General features: G+C 34.5%; 1 protein-coding gene across 3 annotated transcripts in view; it reads left to right on the top strand.

Annotated features, from left to right (window-relative positions):
• Drgx (Dorsal root ganglia homeobox) overlaps positions 1 to 20385 on the top strand; it is a 52579-nt gene that overhangs the window by 28786 nt on the left and 3408 nt on the right. For all 3 annotated transcript variants that reach the window (XM_065350269.1, XM_065350267.1, XM_065350266.1), the window contains 3 exons: positions 29 to 183; positions 318 to 476; positions 13465 to 13583. In XM_065350269.1, coding sequence (XP_065206341.1) covers positions 29 to 183; positions 318 to 476; positions 13465 to 13583 — 433 coding nt within the window. The remainder of the gene's footprint in view (positions 1 to 28; positions 184 to 317; positions 477 to 13464; positions 13584 to 20385) is intronic.

The following is a 20385-nucleotide window of genomic DNA, read 5'->3' as shown; positions in this document are numbered from 1 at the left end:
ACCTTCTTTCTTGATCATATTTTTACAGCAGGATCAAGATGAAACCGATATCTGCACAAGTAGCGATGAAGATCCTCGACTACACGTCTCAGTCTCCGAACGCAGCGGCAGCCCCACAAGTTGCGGAGCAGTCAGTGATACAGAACCTGAGACAGAACGAACGAACGCTTATACTTCCACCAGGTAACGTGAAAATCCCCTTTCATCACGACTCTATTCACCCTCAATCATCAGCTTGAAATAACACGCACACAACACTTTCCCCATACAAAGCATCGCTTTCCCATTTTGAACGCCTCCATTTTCTCGACTTGCAGAGAACCAATAACACCGACGGTACGACGCGACAGTGTCACCTCTACATCTCCTGTATCGGTGGAAAAAGGTACAACAGAATCATCCAGACAACCTCCAATAATCACATCTAGCGCGTCTTCGTTCGGACACCCGTTATTTCACGGTTTCGGAATGGACGGGTAAGTCTGAAAATAAATTTCGCTTTGTAATAAACACCGGAAAAATTAAAAATTAAAATTTTCTAACTGCTTATTAAAACAATTTCCTTTTGATGGGTATTTTCCTCATCCCGCCAAACGTAGTATAACGCGAAAGCAGCGAAAATAATATTTTCCATTAATTAATAACAAAAGTTATCAATTCCATTAAGAACCGCGTCCCACTTCATCTCCCATCGAGCAGGGCTCGAGTTCCCTATTTCGTAAAATTGTTCCTTTCTTGCTTCGCGAGTCCTTTTTTTCCTCTACGCGTAGCTCGTCCCCCCTGCATAACGTCACATCGTCAGGGAAATAATTGGAAAAGCAAAGTGTAAATGAAACTGGTAAAGCCAGTTAGTTTTAATAATAATCTTTGCCGAAGCAGCGACTTCCACTAACGAAGCTGTATTAATTACGCTTAAATTAGCTTCCGGGCTTGCAAAAAAAAATTCTATACCGGGGAAAAGAAGAAAAAGGATAATAAGAAATTATTAAATAAATGAACGATGCTTTTTAACGTCGGTTCCTCCAACGATTCCATTAAAAATACTGATTTTACTCCGGGGAATTGGAAAATAGCTTTTTTAAAAATTGCTAACGAAAAAAAAAAGAGTAAAAATACCCTCGAAATCGTATGGTAGGTATATACACGACGCCGCTGTGGCGTTTAATTCGATTATCATTAGTTATAAAATTTTATACGATGAGGTTTAAACGTAAAATTGAGTTTTTTTTTCACCTTATACAGGGTGTCCTATCGGATATCTGCTGTATACGTGTTTTGAATGTGGGTTTTCATATTCCAACTATGCCTAAAATGAAAGGGAATTTTAACCAATTATGGTCTTCCAGCTTTAGAATCGGGAATTTTGACATTTTCTGAAAAAAAAAATACCTAGAAGGCTACGAAAATGCAAAAAAGGCACCCTAATTTTTTGATATTTCATCTAATTAGCGTGAATACTAAAAAAGCTGAACTCGATAATTTTTTCAAAATTTTGTAGCATCAACACGATGGAAAAACATCATTTTCCAATTTTGGGTATTTTTATTCTGGCCAATTTTCAATACTTAAAAAGGTGACAAACACTGAATTTCAAAATGTCTCCAAAAAGTGAATTTATGGGCCTACAGACAGTCCAAACCAGACAAAAAAATGACGAAAAAGCACATAGGTGAATAATGATTTTTTTTTCAATTTTATCCTAAAATTTGATTTTCAAAAATTCGCAAAAAATCGAAAAATTGTGGTAGATAATAGGTATAGGTATTTCTTTATAATTCTTTGATTTAGTTTTTGTCCACTTTAAAAAGTTTTTTCCGGTGGGAGATTGGGATGCCATTTTTTGTTAGACTGCTGGTCTTCCAAATCCCAAAATAGGAAACCAGTTTCCATTAAATGAATATCTCGAATACCAGTCAAAATTATAATAAATTACTACACCTGTACACGTGAAAATTATCGACTTGAATAATGAATGAATCAACCGAAGTATACAGCAAGGCTTCAATAGGACACCCTGTATGCTTGGCCATTTGGTTGATTTTAAAGCGAGCTAATATCGTCTACTTGTATTACAAAATACACAATGCTACGACTTTGTACCCAACAACCTTTGCCTAAGTGTATAACGAAACACATTCGCGCGAATTCGAACATTTTTTTGAAATGCTTGCGAAATATTTGTAATCCTTTGCAAGACTTCTTTTTTTTTTTTTTTGTAAACGCTCTCGTTTTCGCATTCAGTGTATACACGTCGCTTCGCTCTTTGCAACTGAGAATTCGTCCTTAAGGCTATCTCTTTCCCTCAACGAACGAAATTATCATATTTTTGTACCATCAAAAGAAAAATGTATAGAGTTATAAAAATGAATTGATAAGAGGGATTCGACTGCGGAGGGATGCTCGTATATAAGGCGGGGCGCTATTTCGACAAAACTCAATTTATTTGGATAGCGCGCCGCGGCATTACCGAATAAAAAATTCCGAAGCGGGAATTCGTTTCAGCTTTTTATAATAATAAATAAGCGAGTGAAAAGAACTTGATAGAATTTTTACCGTATAAAAAAGCTTTAATATATTTTTGCCGGCTTTTTTGAAGATATAAAAAAAAAGTTCATTTTAAAATTAAGCCTTCTACTAAACTTTTTTTCTTACTCTTAACTCATTTTGTTTCAATTTAAAATGCCATATTTTATTACTACTTTTCTTTACCGCCTTTAAAATATTAAAAGTTTATTTTTATTCAAATAAGATTTCCAAAGTAGCAACATTTTTAGCGTTCGGTATTTTCGTATTTTTTCCTCTTCACTCTTTTTTCTGCTCGTGCGTTTTTTTCTTCTGCTACCTCTCCAGGCTTTGGAAAATTTTTTAATTATAGCTCTCGATATTTTTACTTTTCGCGAGTATAATTTCCGTTCGTGAAAAGTTTTTCGCTTAAATTTCCTGAAATTTAATCGTGTAATTGAATCGCGCGCCAATTTCGTTGTTTTAATTGAAATCACTATTGAATAGGCTGGCGCTTTTGACGCAGCTTTTTTTACGTAGTCGCGCGCGCCATTTACATCCTATTGGATTTGTGGATCCGTTTACATCTTTATGGGAATTATTTCTTCGGGTTTGGCAGAAGTAGTAATAATACGTTTTTGGGCATGTAAAATCTGATAAAGATTAAGAAAAAAAACTTACAAACGTTGTAGGGCTATTTGGAAAAAATTTCCAAATTTTTTCTGTTTTCCAAAATTTATGAATATGGACTGTTTTTCCTGCACAGGGCAGTGGGCACTTACCATTCCCTCATACCCTAAGATATCTTGACTCGAAAGCGAAAACATCTTGATTTCACGTTTTTGGAAGGCGCAAAATCTGATTTTTGAACCAATTTCGACCCTTGACTCAAAATGAATCACTGAAGAACATCTCGATAAGGAGAACTTGAATTGTCATTTTGCCCCAGTTCATTTTCCACATCGCATCGTTTAAGATTTGAATTCCACCACGTCATGTATCTTCAGCAATGAATTCATCTCCTGCACTCCGGTCATTTAAAATTATTATATCTCAACATAGTTTCTCATTAACACCCCTATTATCTCGTATAAAAAAACTAAACAGGAAAACAATGTTTTAAAAAAAGCCGATCATTTAAAAAAGAAAATATATCGCATTATTGAATTACTCAGCTTTAATTTCATTTCGCTGCCGACGCGTTTGTCGATTACAATGCAACTAATAATTCGTTAACAAAAGTGGTAAAGAAACGGTTAATGACGTATAATTAATTTTAATGTGGTTAATTGAACGATAGCTAGAGAAGTTGAAAAAAAAAACTGTGTGCAAGAAGCTATCCCGCATATCGTCTTAGTATAGAAACGTTAGTATGGCGAGTGTTGTATTTGTTGATTAATGCTACGTAAATGCAAATGACAGTGGCGGCTCTGGCAAATTAATAAATTTTAACGCCTTCGTTTGTGTAGTACATATACGGATAGACGAGGAAATAGTTTTTTAGAGAAAGAAATTAAAGATGGATTTTTCTTGAAGGAAATGATGAAGATAAAGTAGGTAATGGAAATCTTGCTCTAAAGCTTTTACTTAGCACAACAATAGACCATACATTTGTTAAACCATCTCCAAAAAATGGGGCAGGTCATACCTGTGAAAAATAAAGTTTCGATGCAATCGAAGATTACACGATATCTGACTGTTCCTTCATAAGCAAAGCGTGTTATCATCCATATTTTGGTATAATAAAAATAAAACATTTAATAGCACCTCTGAAAAATCCTTATACAAAAAATATCAGTCTTCTGAAACCTTTCACCATTTTCAGCTGATATGAAGCCTTCAAAAAAATTTCGACTTTCCACACTATTTTTGAATTCATTTTCAAATTCTATAAAATGAATAAGAGCTGCTAAAAGTTTGATTTCCTCCCATTTCAAAATGCTCCTACTTACTAAAAAAAATTCACTGGTTTCGCTAATTTGAACAAAACACCTCAAACACGATTTTTAATCGACTAGATTCAAAATTTTAAAAAAATATTGAAATATTGCCAGAATGATGGAGACATTACAGTCGTCTACTTGATTATTGAAAAAATTGGGTTTCCATGCAACACTTACAACACCAGAATTCTTTATTTCATTTTTTTTTTTTTTTCAAATCACAAATCTGCCAAAAATTATTAAAAAGGGGAAATGTCATTTTTAGCTATTTATTTCGAAGCCTTTGGGGAGAACTTTGGAACAAATTCCAGCAAAAAATAGTGAACTTTAGTTGAGGGAGGATTCAAAATTTAAAAATTAGATTAGACAATCGTCCTTGATTAGTTCGGCTAATATTCGTCAAAAAACAATAGATTTTCGGCCGCACACTTTCGAAAAAAATTTTTAAATAAGCAACGGAAATCTCACCGACAGCTCCAAATTGACTAGATGGAGTGAAAATTGATCTTGGGAAATCGATGTCAAATTGGAAACCAATTTTCACAAATTTTACATTAAAAAACGCTCATTCAACAATTTAAAAAAAATAAAAAAATCAACAAAGTTTCATATCCGGTGTTTCTGAAAATGAATTTTTTTCTAGAGAAAAATTTTCATGGGTAGGTATAAAAATCCACTTTCAAAAAAAGTTTTTCCTCGTGCTGTTTGAGAAATTCTATCTATGTTTTTAATTTTTTACAAAAAATAAAAAAAACAAAAAAAAACAAAATGTGGAAGCGATGTGACAAATTCTGACCTCTAGAGAAGAGGTTGAGGGATGGGGGGAAGTTTTAAACCATCGAAAAAATGGGTCAAATTATACCTCCATTTTCAAAGGCAGTGATTCTGATTCTGAAAACTGTTTGATCCCAAGCACTGACTCCCCAAAAAACATCAAATTTAGACACTCACATTATCTAATTTTTTTTTAAAAAAAGTTTGAATCCCCTCAGAAGCTCAATTTTGGTTTTGAGGGCAAACGATTATCAAAACGAAAATTATCGTGCGTGAAAACCAAAATGTATTTGTAGATACTCATATTGCATTCCTCAACATTTCAAGCTCCAACGTCGTCTTCTCTGGGAGCTCAGATTTGATTGTAAGGTCAAAAGAGTTTCAGAATCAGAATCAGCGCCTCCTACAACATTAATTCGAGATACTCTCGTCACTTTTTTCAATGGTATAAAATTTTTTTAATTGACCCTCTTTTCCTTGAGGAATCAATTTGAAAAAATATTCTAAAACATGCTAACAAAATAACCTTTAAAATCCGTCAGGCGTCAACTCCGCTGGACTGAAATTTGGTTCGTTGAAAGCGCAAGTCACTCTGCAGATCTCAGATCCAAATTTTGAGCAGTGCAGCAACCGAAGTTGATTTTTCGTGAATTTTTTTGAAAATGATGGAAATATTCAATGGGTGCCATTTAATCGCACGACCAAAAAAACAAGTATCACGACAAGCGTTTCAAAGTTTCACGGCTGAAAAATGCATTCCCGACCAAAAAAGGTTTACCCGACCAAAAATGGTTTCGCACGACGAGATAAGTCATTCAACAACAAATAAATAAATTCACGACATTTTATTACTTTCACCTGTCATTTAAGGGGAACAACGACGACATTTCAAAGTCAGAAAAATACATATTACCGACGAAATTAAAAATTTAAAAAATGCTAAAATTTGATTGGAAATACAAAAAAAAGGTTAAAAAACCAAGTACGAATAAATATTCATTGAAGTAGAAGGGCTTTTGTAGCCTTTGTGGGTCGGCCCCTCTTCCTTTTCTGCCCCAATGGAACGCCTATTATTTTTTTTCAAATTGGCATTTGAAAGTTTCGATCCAGATTTAAGGTACTTGAAATTATTTTTTCGAAATTTTGAAAATGTGTATTGAAGGTCCACATCAGGGTCTCGGAAAACATTTTTATCATATTTTTAATTTTAAGTCATTCCCTTTTTTATCCATATGCATTTGAAAAAACAAAATTATAAGACCTTTTTGCAGTGACTTTTTTTTTGCGTAATTTTGGTCAAAACAGCTGGAAATAATTATGTGAAAAATCATATTTTTTCCAGTACTCTTTCAAAAATGATGAACAAGTTGAAGAAAAAGACTGAAACTAGTACATTTTCTCGCCAGATGAGTAAAACAAAGACTAAAATTGGAACATTAAAATTTGCGGGAGGGAAAATATTTTAAAAATAGCAGTGAATTGGATTTTCATCTCTTGAAATCATGATAATTTGGGTGAAATTTTATTATTTTTTGTTCGTCGTGAATAATGTTATGCAGTCGTGTTTATTGTTATCTCATACTACATCCTCCGTCGTTCCAACCTACTTTACTGTCGGGCTTTATCCTGGCGTGAAAGTTGATATTTGATTGTCGTTCATTCAGCCTTTTTGGTCGTTACGTATGCTCGTCGTGATACTTGTTTTTTTGGTCGTGCAAAATATTAGTACCCATATTCAATTGATGTATTAATTTTTCACAAAAAAAGTGAACTTGAAAAAAAACTTCTTTTCACTCTTCTCAGATTTGCGACGCACCTGTTTCAATCGATTTTGACTGTCAAACTTATGACAGGATCAATTTTTCAGCAATGGAAGTTGATTACAACGCCTTCTGCAGCAATTTGAAGTTGCTGGAGAAGTTGAATTTTGCGGGAAGCTCAACATTGGTTTGAAAATGTAAGGAAAATCAATGGAAGAGGGTCGAATTCAAGTGGTGGAAGGAGTTCTGAGTAATTGGACTTGTTAAAATTGCAATGTCGTATCACTTGAAATTTTTTTTTGTTTTTTTTTTTGTTTTTTTAAGAATCTTAGCCCTGGGTATTCTCATCATTGGTATCAAAATTGGACCTCAAATGTGATTGATTGTACATTGACATCCGATCAGAAACGTTTTTGTGAATAAAAATGAACCATTGAATTTTTCGTATCTGTTAAATAATTCAGGAAATTCTCGAGCTATTTTTTAAAAAAAACCCACAGTTGAATTTTTTTCCGTGCTACTCCTTGGATCTGTAGGCTCCAGCGACAAAATGAGCGAAATCGATGACAGAAGCTGAAATTCGATATTTTGCATTTCTGCAATGTAGAGGGAAGGGTAAACATCAAACATAGTAAAAATATCAGAACTGAAGTATACTTGACCTCCACTTTAGACGATGGCAAAAAAATGTATTGATCTTCAGCTTCCTCAGTTTTGAAGACGGATCAAAAAATTGTTTGAGTTAGGCCGAATGGAAAGTATAGCCTGACAATGAGTAAATTTTGAAAATTGTAATTTAAAAAAAAAATTCACATAGAAAAAGAAGGATCTTGCAGAAAAATTAATGACACTACACCTTGAATTCCCGAACAGACTCCATAAGGTCCCTACTTAATTTTTTCAAACCGATTAAAAAAATTGAACGCTCGCTGCAGCCAATTCTCAATGGAGAAATTTGTACACAATTTGTAAAAAGAATACGACACAAATTCGTCGCAAATGCTCGCAATCTGATCTCAAACGACAACATTGTGCGCTTTTAAGCTCGTTTTAAGTGGAGCAATAGTGGGACTAAGTTGCAGAACATCGTAACAACTTATATTATCGTATCTCTCATCGCGTCATCGGTGTATATAATTGAAACTCGGTACTAAAACGTAGCGTTGACGACGCAGTTGACATAAAATCAGGAAATAAACTTAAAAGCTAAACTGTACTATATCTGCTGACAATTAAAAGTTAATGACAAAACAGTTGTAACATTGTAAGGGTGGTTCTTATCGGCGTTAAATAGCCGTAAAACTCAAATGGTTCGACAATTTATAAAAGGGGGAAACGCATTTTACAATGTTTTCACTCTGATATACGAGTACAGCTCGGGTCTCGTTCACCTGCACAATGATGACGCGAAAATTAATCTCTGGTACCTACCTGTTTTATCCTCCTCTAAATCAATATTATTTTATTTCGAAGTAAAAGAGCCAAGAGGGTAATGAAAAGAAAACTTTGGCAAAAAAAAAAAAAGAAAAACGAAAAACCGTAGCTCTGGTTAAAGAAAAAGAAACACCGAGACGAAGAAGAAGTAACGTTTAATAAAATCGATTAAGGTAACGAAGTGTATAAGGAAATAATGAGAAATAAGTACTGCTATAAATGGTGGAAACGTTCGGAAGTTGAAATCTCCAACGACCGGAAATTTCCAGACATTAGAATATGTTGAAAGAATGGAGGAGGGAAAATGAAAAGGATAACATTGGATGCGCAGAGGAGGAAACGAAAATCTAAAAGGAAACGAATTGAGAAAAGAAAACTCTGGTTACTTTGTTTACAGGGTAAGCGGAAATGAGGGATAAAGAGAAAATGGCGATTGCTACTAGTTTATCCTCTTTTATGACTTTACGCCTAGAAAAAGCGACGTTGCGATTTACTGTAATGGAAATTGCGTTAAAACAAATCTTTAATACTTTTTGGGGTATTTCCAGATTGAAGTGAACATGTTTTCTTTATTTTTTTTCCTCCTATCTCTATCAATTGGTTACTTTTATTCTTTCAAAATTTATTTACCAGATAAACAAATAAAAAAAGCTAAAGAAACGTTTTTCCAACTAACTTTTTCAAAACGAACAGTCCTTTTAATTCGCTTAAGTTTTATGGTCTTTTACACTGACAGATTTTTCTACAATTCGAGCTCCAAGTTTCCTTTTTATACTAGTACAGATTTTTATTCGCTTTATTGACCATATCGAGTAGAATCTATTTGTAAAGATCCCTTTTTATCAGAGTTTGTATAACTTAGATGACTTCAAAGATGGTTAATTAAACTTGATTAATGACAGTGTTTTTCTCAAACATACATTTATCGACTATAGGTATGATGAATGAAAATTTTCAACACCTGAAAGTAATATTTTAATGCGCTTATTTTCGTATTCGAGTATCATCATTTTCAAATTGTCATTTTGAAGCGTGCTCAGTTGGAAAAATTATTCGAAAATATGTCGCATTATGCATACGAACAACGCAACAATTAACTTATTATTAATTTAACCATCTTTAAGATGGGGCGTATTTAATTAGAATAATTTAACCACTTAACCAAGTCATTAAGTAATTGAAATAACAATAAATGATGAAAAAGTAATTTGTTAAGTGGCGATACCCATGCTAAAATTATTTCCATAGTGTTTCTTATAATTTCTTTATGTTACACACGCGTGTGTGTAAGATCGGTCGGATTTTTTTTTCAAATTACAATTAAAATCAAACTTATACATGAGTAAGTTGAACGGATAAAATAGGCAATTCACTTTTTCCTTAAGTCGAATGCGAAAGAAAAAAGTTGAGTATTATTGCACCTGTTTGGACGTAGAACCTCAGAGTGACCTAATAAAGATTTCATCCCCTCTCTTTGGTCAAAATAGTGACCTTGAGGTTCTTCTACTGTCTTTTTTTTTTTTATTCGATTCACTCAAAATTGAATTTTTTTTTACAGAAATCTAAGACTCTTCAATTTCCTGAATGGTATAAAAATTAGATCTCAAAACGTGACTTCATTTTTTTTTTTCATTATACGAGACTTTTGAGCCATTAAAAAAATTTAATAACCCCTCCCCTCCCCCACCATCAAAAAAAAATAATTTTAAATCACCGAAAAAAGTAATTTTGGTACCAAATTGATGTTTTTGAAGGCACTGATTCTCATTTTGAAACGTATGTATGTTACCTCAAAATCAAACCCAACCCCTCCTCTCACCACCTAAGAAAACGACAGAGCAAAAGTTGAAATTTTTCAGCTTGGAATGAGAATCGAAACACCACTGCAAGGTGACTGGGTGCAGGTATTAGTGAATCAGTCTGGGTAGATTTTTTAAATGACTCATTCTTCAGCTTTTTATTTTTAGGAGCAAAATACAATTTCAGAGGCTATCATTAGAATCATCACAATTTTGGTTTAATCTACGACATTTTTTCCTCGAAGGAAATAAAATTTGGCATTAGAGTCGATCAAGAGAAAAAATGTTAGGGGATTTTGACGAAACAGTGGAGATTGTCGTTTTGAGTTGAAAGTTATTCAGAAAAATAGTTAGGTCAGGAGGTGTCCCTGCAAGGGAGATACGAGTCTTCACAAAAAAGATATTTTCGAGAAAAAAAATCATGGTTTTTTCGCTTTAGCCCTTACCCAACCTGGTTCCGGAAAAAGGGCCTAGTTCCCAAAGATAGTGCTTGGGATTGTGCGTCAACCTAGGCTATTGCCATCAAAGCCAACGACCACTTTTAGGGTTCTATTGAACGGTTGAAAATGAGCAAATTGCTTATTTTTGGGTAGATAAATTCGTGTTTTAGGAATAATTCTTCTCAAGTATTTCGCATTAGGTCAAAAAAGCTTGAAAAAGTAACCATAAAGTAACCATAAAAATAACCATAAAAGTAACCAAAAATTAACCAAAACAGAGACAAAACGATGGGAATACATTTTAATGCAGAAAAAATTCACCGAAAAACCAGAACCTTTTGTTTTTACGTATAATTAATTATAATCTAAAAATGAAACTTTCGTAATTGTTGTCAAAAAATTGATTTTTTTGGCAACAAACGAGACTTTTTTGAAACTTAAGTCAAAAGGTAGGACTTTTTGCTACTTTTGGCAGATAACGAGACTTCGACAATACGAGTAATTTTAGCAAAAATCAGGAGTTCTTAAACATTTTTGGCAAAAAAGCGAAACTTTTTGCCAATTCTTGGCAGAACAGTGATACTTATTCGTTGTTTTTGTCGAAAAATGAGATTCGGAAAAATCGGATAACTATTTGAAAATTAAAAAAAAAGTAACTTTAGAGACTAGCCTTTCAAAAAGGTGAACGAAAGTTACTTTTAGCAACTTTAATAACTTATTGGTTATTCAACAAATAACCGAGTACGAGCCCTGTAATGATCAAAAAGTTAGCACCAGTGTGTTCCAAAATATCTTATAGTTTCAGAAATGAATATTTCCCCATGTTTTGGCGTAATTAATGCGAAATATTTGGAATGAAGATTTTCAAAACACAAATTTACTGTCCAAAAATGAGCAGTTTCAAATTTTCAATCACTCAGTAGAGTCCTAAACGTGGTCTTGGATTTTTTGGCAAAATTAAATTTTTTGGAACTGCGCCATCTTTTCCAAAACAGGTTCGTTGAGGGCTATAGAATGAAAAAACCACCATTATTTTTTCGAAAACGCCTTCTTTGAGGATCCATTTTTCTTCTCCAAGTCCACCTCCGGACCAAAATTCTTCCTGAGTGTTTTTCAACTTGAAATAGAGGTCTCCACTGAATTTGGTCCAAATCCCTCGACATTTTTTTGAGATCCACTTGATCAGCATTCCACAGTAAAAATTCCACCAATGTTTCATTTTTTCGGGCTTTACCTCATCTAAATTTGATTTTAAAATTTTGAAAATGACCATACTTCTCCCCCCCCCCGTTACCAGTTATGAGATCCTTGTAATGCCAGTGGTCTTCAAGATGCATGCACACATGATTTTATGGTACGTGCTGTATTTATTATTCATCGATGCACGTTAAGAGTGGCTGAGTGGCTTTAAATGACTTTTTGAAAGGAAAGAAAAGTTGGCAAAAGTCACAACTGTCACAAGTTACTTGAAAATGACCACAGTATGAGACTCTTGGCAACTGATACTAGAAAAATAATTCAAATCTTACACAAAAAAAAAGTTGGCCAATATCGAATTGAAGAGCTCATCGAGAAACCTCAAACTCATATTTTTCAATTCAGTTTCATGTCATGGAATATATCTTCAAAAACCACGAGTCAGAAGCAAAAATTAATCCATTGAAAGTTGTTGAAAATGTTGAATTCTGCAACTTTTTTTCTGTAAACTTTTCAAATAAAATGCTCCCTTATTTCGGAAAATACGTATGTACCATGAATTTGGTTAATTACACTTAATGACCAGTACCTACATACCTACACTATAAAAATATGTAAAAAAAAAAGAGGTAATATTTCAATTGGGAAAAAGGGTGAGACGTGTGTCTGATGAGACGTTTTCTCAGCAACACCATCAATTGTCTTTTTTATGATACCCACAAATCTTATAATTAAATTTGAAAAAACCTCAAGACTCCTGCATCATGCAATGCAATTAGTCTTCTTCTGCTAGGAATAACATGTAGGTACTTCTATCAAAACAATTAACGGGAAGGCAAGGGGAGAGTCGAGGCGCTTCAAATTTAGACTTCCGCAGCAGAAAACCCACTCGAAGGCCAACGTACAAAATGATTCCGCTGATGTCATCAAAAAATAGTAAAACCTTTCCCCGACCAATCAAACCATTAAAAAGCTCGAATAAACCATTTCGATACGATAGTAAAAAAAAAATATCCATATCCATATCCACGGTTACAGTTACAGTGGCACACGCACGCCTCATTCGGGCCATTATTTAGGACAATTTTAAACCGCAATTGCGAAAACGTTAAGGAATATTCGGGCAGTGAATAGGATGAAATTACATGATGCGTGAACTACTATCAAACAACAACTCAATATACAAAGTGTACATAGACATGGAGAAGAACATTGCAAACTCACGCGATAAAATATACTCAATAAATCAACGAAACGCGTCTAATACGATTACGGGTATTGTCACTGTTGTGATACCATCATCATCATCCACTCAGACTGGAGTAGAGCAAGTTGGCCGATGCCACGTGGCCTTAATCACGCGTCCGACACAATAAGCTTTATAGGCATATACCATACGGCACCCCTGGTCGAGTATTGTAAAAACCGTAGCGGGTATACTTGTCGATAGGTTGTTTTCAGTCGAACCTACGCTCGCCGAGAGGCCACCCACGGTTATTTTTCTATTAATGAGTGTCGAAAGGCCGCACGGGGGCATAGCACTGTCTACAGCATAGAGATCTCTTTTCTACAGCCGACTATCGCTGATTCACTAAATGGCATACTTTTGTTACAGGAGCAGTTTTCGACCTGTATCGGAAGCCAATTCTTCACCTTTGCGATCAAATCCGCCGTTATTTTTCCCACCTCATTTATCGTCGTCCTTTGCTCCGCCGCTGTTTCCAGGACTCAAAGGTACGATAAATATTTTATTATAGAATACGGTTAAGCGAAAATGCTTTTTAAAAAATTATCGCCTTCGCTAAATTTTATGGATTAATTTATTTTATCGCATTTTACGCCAATTCGAGACGCTCCGAGAGGCCTTTTTTCTACGCAGATTTCCTTCTCATACAAAAGAAGCCTACCGTCTATTATTTTAGCCTACTTATTTGTGCATGTACTCGTATAGTTTGGCCTTCTCTGCATTTTCAAGGAAAATAATACTGCGATTACTCGAGCAAGGATTATGGTACCTCGTCAAAAGTTTACGTAAAATTACACCATTTCATGGCGGTTATGAATACAGATATAAAAAATGTATTATCGTCGAGTTAATACTGGCTGCAAAAATTTAATTTCTCAGCTTCTAAATTGAGTAATAAGCGTTTGAGAAAGAAAAAAAGGCGATTCTTGACAGACATGGGCTACACAAAGGGTGCGGAGCGAGGAAAAAAGAGCTCTCAGATAATAATGAAATTCGAATAGAAACCACCATCGTAAAATTATCACGCAAAAGCCTAGTGTACTCGGTATTTTAAAATTCAGAGGTATATAACTTTCAACGTTTTCCAACAACTTGAAAATTTTTTTTCTCACTAACGAGTAAATTGCTGAGAACAATTGCCAACATAATGTACGAGTACGAATGACTCGAGTGTAAAACCACTCTTTTCTACGACTAATTAACGAGATCGTATACGTTCTACACATACTGTGCTAATTCAGAATACCTTCACCTAGGTACACAAGCTTTTACTCTATCATGCTTCTTGAGACCTATTTGAGATTTTAAAAAAGAGGAAAAGCTGTACAAGAGAGAAAAAATTCACAGAGGATTTTCAAAAAATTCGATAAATTTTTTAAAATGTTCTTTGTAATTTATTTTATTAGTAGATAGGTAATTACTTTAGAAACATTGAACTTTTTGAGTAAGTTACATAGAATTGAAAAAACGTGACATTTTCAATGATTAATGCTTGATTTTCTGGATGAAACATCAGAAGCTTGAACTAGGTAAAGTATTGAATTGAAAGAAAACCTTAAATTAAATACAAAATGGAAAAAAGCTACAACTACGAAAAAGGCTAAAAGAAGGTCAAACTTGGAAAATGTTTTTTTTTTAATCCGGATTTGACCCATGAAGTGAGGAGGGAAGAGTCAAAGTTGAAAATAACAAAAAGTCATTTTTTTAGAGGACCATAATAAGGACCCCAATTGATGCCATAGACAAGTCTCCACTGTGATCATTGATCAACATACTCAAATTTCAGCATCCCAGGTCATCCCCACCTTATTCAACAAGGAAAACAACCTCATTTTCCACCCATTTTTGACCCTCAGCCATCCCAAATGGGGTTCAATTTATTTGGTTTCTATTTTGTTTTTAATCTCCAGAATCGATTGATAGTGGCTTTGAGCCATCTTATGAAGTGTACAGCAAATTTTCTACATTTTCTAGTTTTCAAAAAATTCTATTAAAAAAGTCAAATTAATTCTCAGCATCTATAAACTCGTATTAACCAATCTCGTGAACCTCGTCATCGATTTTGTTGCAATTTTTCAACATTTCTTTCTGCTAATTCAAAATCACGTAGGCATTTATCAAGAAAAAAAAACAAACAAAAAACAAAATTCAAAAACTTAATGAGGGCTTTGAAATGGCTTGAAACCTAAAAACATGTTAGCAGAAACTTTTCAAAAAAAAATCTTCGATGCTCAGAAATTTTAATCTCATTTTTATTCTGAATTTGTACATATCAATACATATTTGCAGTGATTTGTCAACGTGGGCTACTTATTTCAAATGAAGTTCTCCTAGGAAACTGAAAAATGTCGTCCCAAAATGTGTAATAAAATGGAATTAAAAAAATTTTATATTTGCAACGAGCACTCTGTTTAATACATCAGACAATTTTCCACTCATAAGCGTAACATTTTTACAAAGCTCTCTGTTCAATTATCTCACTCTCATAATACATAATACAAATCTAACCAACGAATTCGGCCAAATCAGGAGTAACGCAGCAAAGGGCAACTTCGATACTCACACCGAAAACAACGCGCCTGCCAAGTCAAAACTAGGCAATTTTATTAACGTTAAGGAAAACGATTTTGACATCTGGAAGGACGAGTAAAAGTAAAATTATTTTTGATTGCATCACCACTACCACCTTCTTCACCTGGTATTTTACATTTAACGCGAAAACAAACGTAATAAACAAGATAGCTGCCTAAACCGAGAAGTAGTTGGTGGTGCGAGAGGAGGAGGGGGGGGTAGTGGTGGAAGGATGGTATCACGATACCGTGCCGTTTATTTTGTCACGTTCATTAATTTTGTAAATTAAGGAAAAATCTACTTCTACCCCGTTCATTGTGATAATAACCCAAATTACAATTTATACCCCGTTTAGATGGTACATTACGTTCAAAGTTAACCGAAACCGAAAACTTACAGTATCATTAATAACTGACTTAGTTTCACCGGTGAGACAGAGATAGGTATTTTATTTATTAATGCGGCAAAACGGGCGCACAGCGTGCGGGGGCAGGGGAAGAGGACGCGCGGTAACCATCTTAAGAGAAACATCCAATGGGTATTATATCATTACGTTAATGTAAATTTATAACTGCGTCGCCTAAGCGCGAGAACGCGTTTATATTTCGTCGTTTTCAATTCTGCTAACCCAATTTAGAAATTGCGAATTTACCTTTGTATAAAATACGTTTAACGCGAGAAAAGACGAAGACGCGAACGTGAATGATTTTAAAACAAATGACAACGTTAATGAAAATTTTAATAACTACAGAAGGGAAAAAGGTAACGCGAGAAAGTTTCGCAGGATGTATTAATTCGACGCAGACGCGACGTAATTAATAAAACATCGCCTTATTCTTTGCCCACCGATTCTTCTCCTGTATTATTATTCCATCGCGTGGGTAAATTTTTTTGCAAACGATATGAGCTACAACATTCAGGGTGTTTGGGGTGGTACGTGATGAAACGACTGAGTACCAAATGTTAGACGAAGGTGTCAATCATTTTCAAAATTAAAGGGGCTAGCGCCACTCAGAGAGAAAAAAGTTTAAATTTAATTTTGATCAACATGTAAATTAAGAAATCTAAGAACAAGTCACGAGAAAACAATAATATTATAATTTAAAAAAATGATTGATACGAGAGATATCCCAACTGACAGAAAAAAATATCAAAACAGCGTGTAAAACTGCCTACATCACCAGTCAAAATTCCACATGCTAAAGTGCATTTTTCGATTTTTGGTGAATTTTTGAAAATCAAAGGATGTAAGTTGTGCCCCCCCCCACCCCGCGGCGAGTTTTGACAGAAATAGCCAAAACTGAAAACTTGGGAAACTTTTGGAATCACTGTAATCAAAATAATTTTTTTTTCAATGATGAATTGATATTGGATACAACTCAAGTGAAGTAATGAAACTGGTCATTGAAGTCATTGACCTTTTTTGGGGTGAAGGGGTGCATATTTAATTATTTATGCTTTTGAAATTTAAACAAAATCGACTTCAGATCTTTCCCGTTGAGTCAGGGTAATTTTCTTCTAATGGTCAATTATTGCTCTCAAGGAGTACTTCAAATGACCCAATTTGTGTCCCTGTAACCAGTTGTACTGGTATCAAAAACTTCGATTTTCGATTTTCAATAGGTATATTTTTAGGAACCCCTGGAAAAGTAAAAATACACATTTTTTGAAAAAAAATGTTATTTTTGCATATTATGTATACGACTATATGAGCAGTATGCATTCAAAATTAATTTCCAAAATTGTTTTGGGATCATAACTTGGACCAGTTTCCTTCATTTTTGAATTCATGTTTGGGAACCCTGAAAAAAGTTTGAAACTGCACTCAATACCAATTCACCATTGAATTTTTCTTTTTCAAGCACGGTGATTCCAAAAATTTTCAAAGTTTTCAGCTTTAGGAGAACTGATGGTCAATTTTCCCAAGAGGGATTGTACATATATGCAATAGTTTTTGGCTACTTTCGTCAACATTTGCGGGGGGAGGGGGGGGCATAAAACAGTTCTTATTGTAACTCATCTTTTGGGCGAAAAATAAAAAAAATGCTAACGTCATCAAACTGACCTAAAAAGATGATATTTGGTATGTGAGTACTTATTTTCAAACCCCCCTCCCCCCAAAAATATTTGATTTTGAGAGTTGAAATTTCCACACAACATTTTACCCAATAAAATTGGATCATTTCACGTCAATTCGACCAAGAAGTCGTAAGAGGGGGGGGTCGGCGATTTTTTGAAATTTTTCATGCGGATGAAAGACCTTCCGAAGAGATGACCAATGGCGCAAATTGCAGCCCTCTACCCCTTTTTTAAAGGCTGCTAGGGGGTGTCAAAGTTTTCAGTGAACTTGAAATATCATTTCATCAATTTCAGCAGTGGATTACTCGATAACCGCCATACCTACCAAAATTGAAATTTTTCTAATATGTAGTTAGGGGTTTTGAAAGGCTTTTTGGTGATATCATAAAATTCAGTGTTGCCACTTTTTTTCGTACGAAAAATTAGCTCGAAAAGTTTCAAAACGTAGTTTTCACATCGTTCCGACTCTCAAAAATTCTGAAAAAAATATATTATGGGCAACTTTTTATACTGAACAACATATTAAAAAATTAGAATGGCATCATTTCGTTAAGTCGATTTTAAAAAATTGAAATTTTGCGAAAAAATGCGATTTTTTTATTTAAAGCATGAAAAAAAGTTTTGATTGATGAAGTTGACCTGTTCGACCCCTATTTTTACGTATCCGTTGAAAAAGTTGAAAAAACCCTTTCATTCGATGAAATAAACTCATCACAAAAAATATCAAAATTCGAAAAAATTCAATTTTCAATTCCAAACATCAAAAAAAGTTTAAATTTATTCAGTTGTCTTATTTTGACCTCTTTCGGACGTATTTCATGAAAAAGTTGATAACAATTTCACGCATAGAAAAAAAAAAAAATTTGTTCATTTTTTCAATTCACTCAGAATTTTTATTTGCTGAAATGGATGATATTTCAAGTTCACTGAAAACTTTTGACACCCCCCAGCAGCCTTTAAAAAAGGGGTACAGGGCTGCGATTTGCGCCATTGGTCATCCCTTCAAAAGTTCTTTCCACAAGAAAAATTTCAAAAAAATCGCCGACCCCCCCCCCCACCACTTCTTGGTTGAATTGACGTGGAATGACCCAGTTGGAAAGCTAAAATTCACTTTAAACCCTAATTTGAGTTTTCTGAGTTGATTGGAGATGGTTTCCAGCCGTTCTAGAGCCTCTAGTAAATCTTTTGACAGTTGGAAATCTTTTCGAAATTTCATCTAATAAAGTTGTAAAGCCATAATTCACGATAAACGTCAATTCAAACATGCTGTATTGATTGAGTACAGGTAGATCTGAGCATAAATTTTGAAATTGATCTTTCTCTCTCCGAACACCCTGTATACAATACTCTATACGTCGACGAATAAACAAAATACGCAACAAAAAAAAAAAGGTCAAACATAGTTTTTTTCAGGAGAAAGGAGGAAAGCAAACCTCTGACTGAAATTGGAGATATCAATGATTGAAAACTCACTCACATTTTGGTAAAAAGCACTATTGGGAGAAATACCATCCACATAAAAAGCCAACAGCAGCGCCACTTTAGCGACTTGGAATATAAAATGGCTCATAGCACGCAGCACCCGACCCGGGCACACGGAGCCGAAGACAAAATAACTTTAACCTATTTGGCCAATAAATCTTCGGTTAAGTTATCCCGTTATAAAGGAATTATAGCGTATATACTAGGTACCTAAGTTCTATCTCGTTTCGCCTCAGCATCCTACGCCATGCTATGGTATAGTATAGTGTAGCGCAAACAAGAGGGCATCGAATTTGCCTTTAGCTTGGTATAGAAACACGTTACCTTACGCGCGTTTATCCCGATGCTGGCACGCGTAATATACTTATACACGTATATGCAATAGGGAAAACATCGAAGGGTTCATCGTGTGGTCCCAGGTGTAGCAGCTACATATAGAATTAACGTCCTCAACGTGTGCCTCCTCTCCTCTAACTTAATTCTATCCTTTCTTCCGACATTTTCTTTTAGCCTCCATTCTTGTATAGTATAGTATAATGTTACTATAAACTAATTACCACATAGTGTTTACCTTAATTTCGCGCATAACCTAATGGCTTTATAGTTGAGTGGATTTTTTTTTCGTTGGCTGCGTATTTTTTTCTTCTTTTTCCCACGAAAGTGCGGGCAGAGGAACGTAGGTTAAAATGAAAATTAATGCACAGTTACCTGCCGCATGCCGGCGAATAAAAAATATAGGTGTTTACCCAAGTAGGCGGAATAAAACGTATAGCCTTTGAGTAAGAAAAATGATTTTACTAAAAGAAACGGAACTTGTAGCGATAAATCCGCGAATATTTGGTGTCTTTTGAAAACTCCCCCAAGATGAAGAAATAAGGTACCTACGTAAAGAAAAACACACTCGAATATGAGTGGAAAGACCAAAACGACATTTCGTTCAAGTAGATATTTATTTAAGCGATGGTAAAATTGACTCAAAGGTTAGGAAAACAGTGCTAAAATTAGACAGGTGATTAACGGTCTGATCTAAAAGCGATCGAAAGGGTCACGAAAAGATAAATTCAACTCTATAAGTGCTAGATATTATTTTGCACTTTTTTATGATGATTTTCCAATCAGATGTTCATACTGACGCTTCATTATGAGGGATTTCTTATT

The sequence above is a fragment of the Planococcus citri genome, chromosome 2 (assembly GCF_950023065.1).
Source record: "Planococcus citri chromosome 2, ihPlaCitr1.1, whole genome shotgun sequence".
In the NCBI taxonomy this organism is placed as follows: domain Eukaryota; kingdom Metazoa; phylum Arthropoda; class Insecta; order Hemiptera; family Pseudococcidae; genus Planococcus; species Planococcus citri.
Note: the sequence above shows the minus strand (reverse complement) of the source record. Positions and strands in the feature narration are given on the sequence as shown.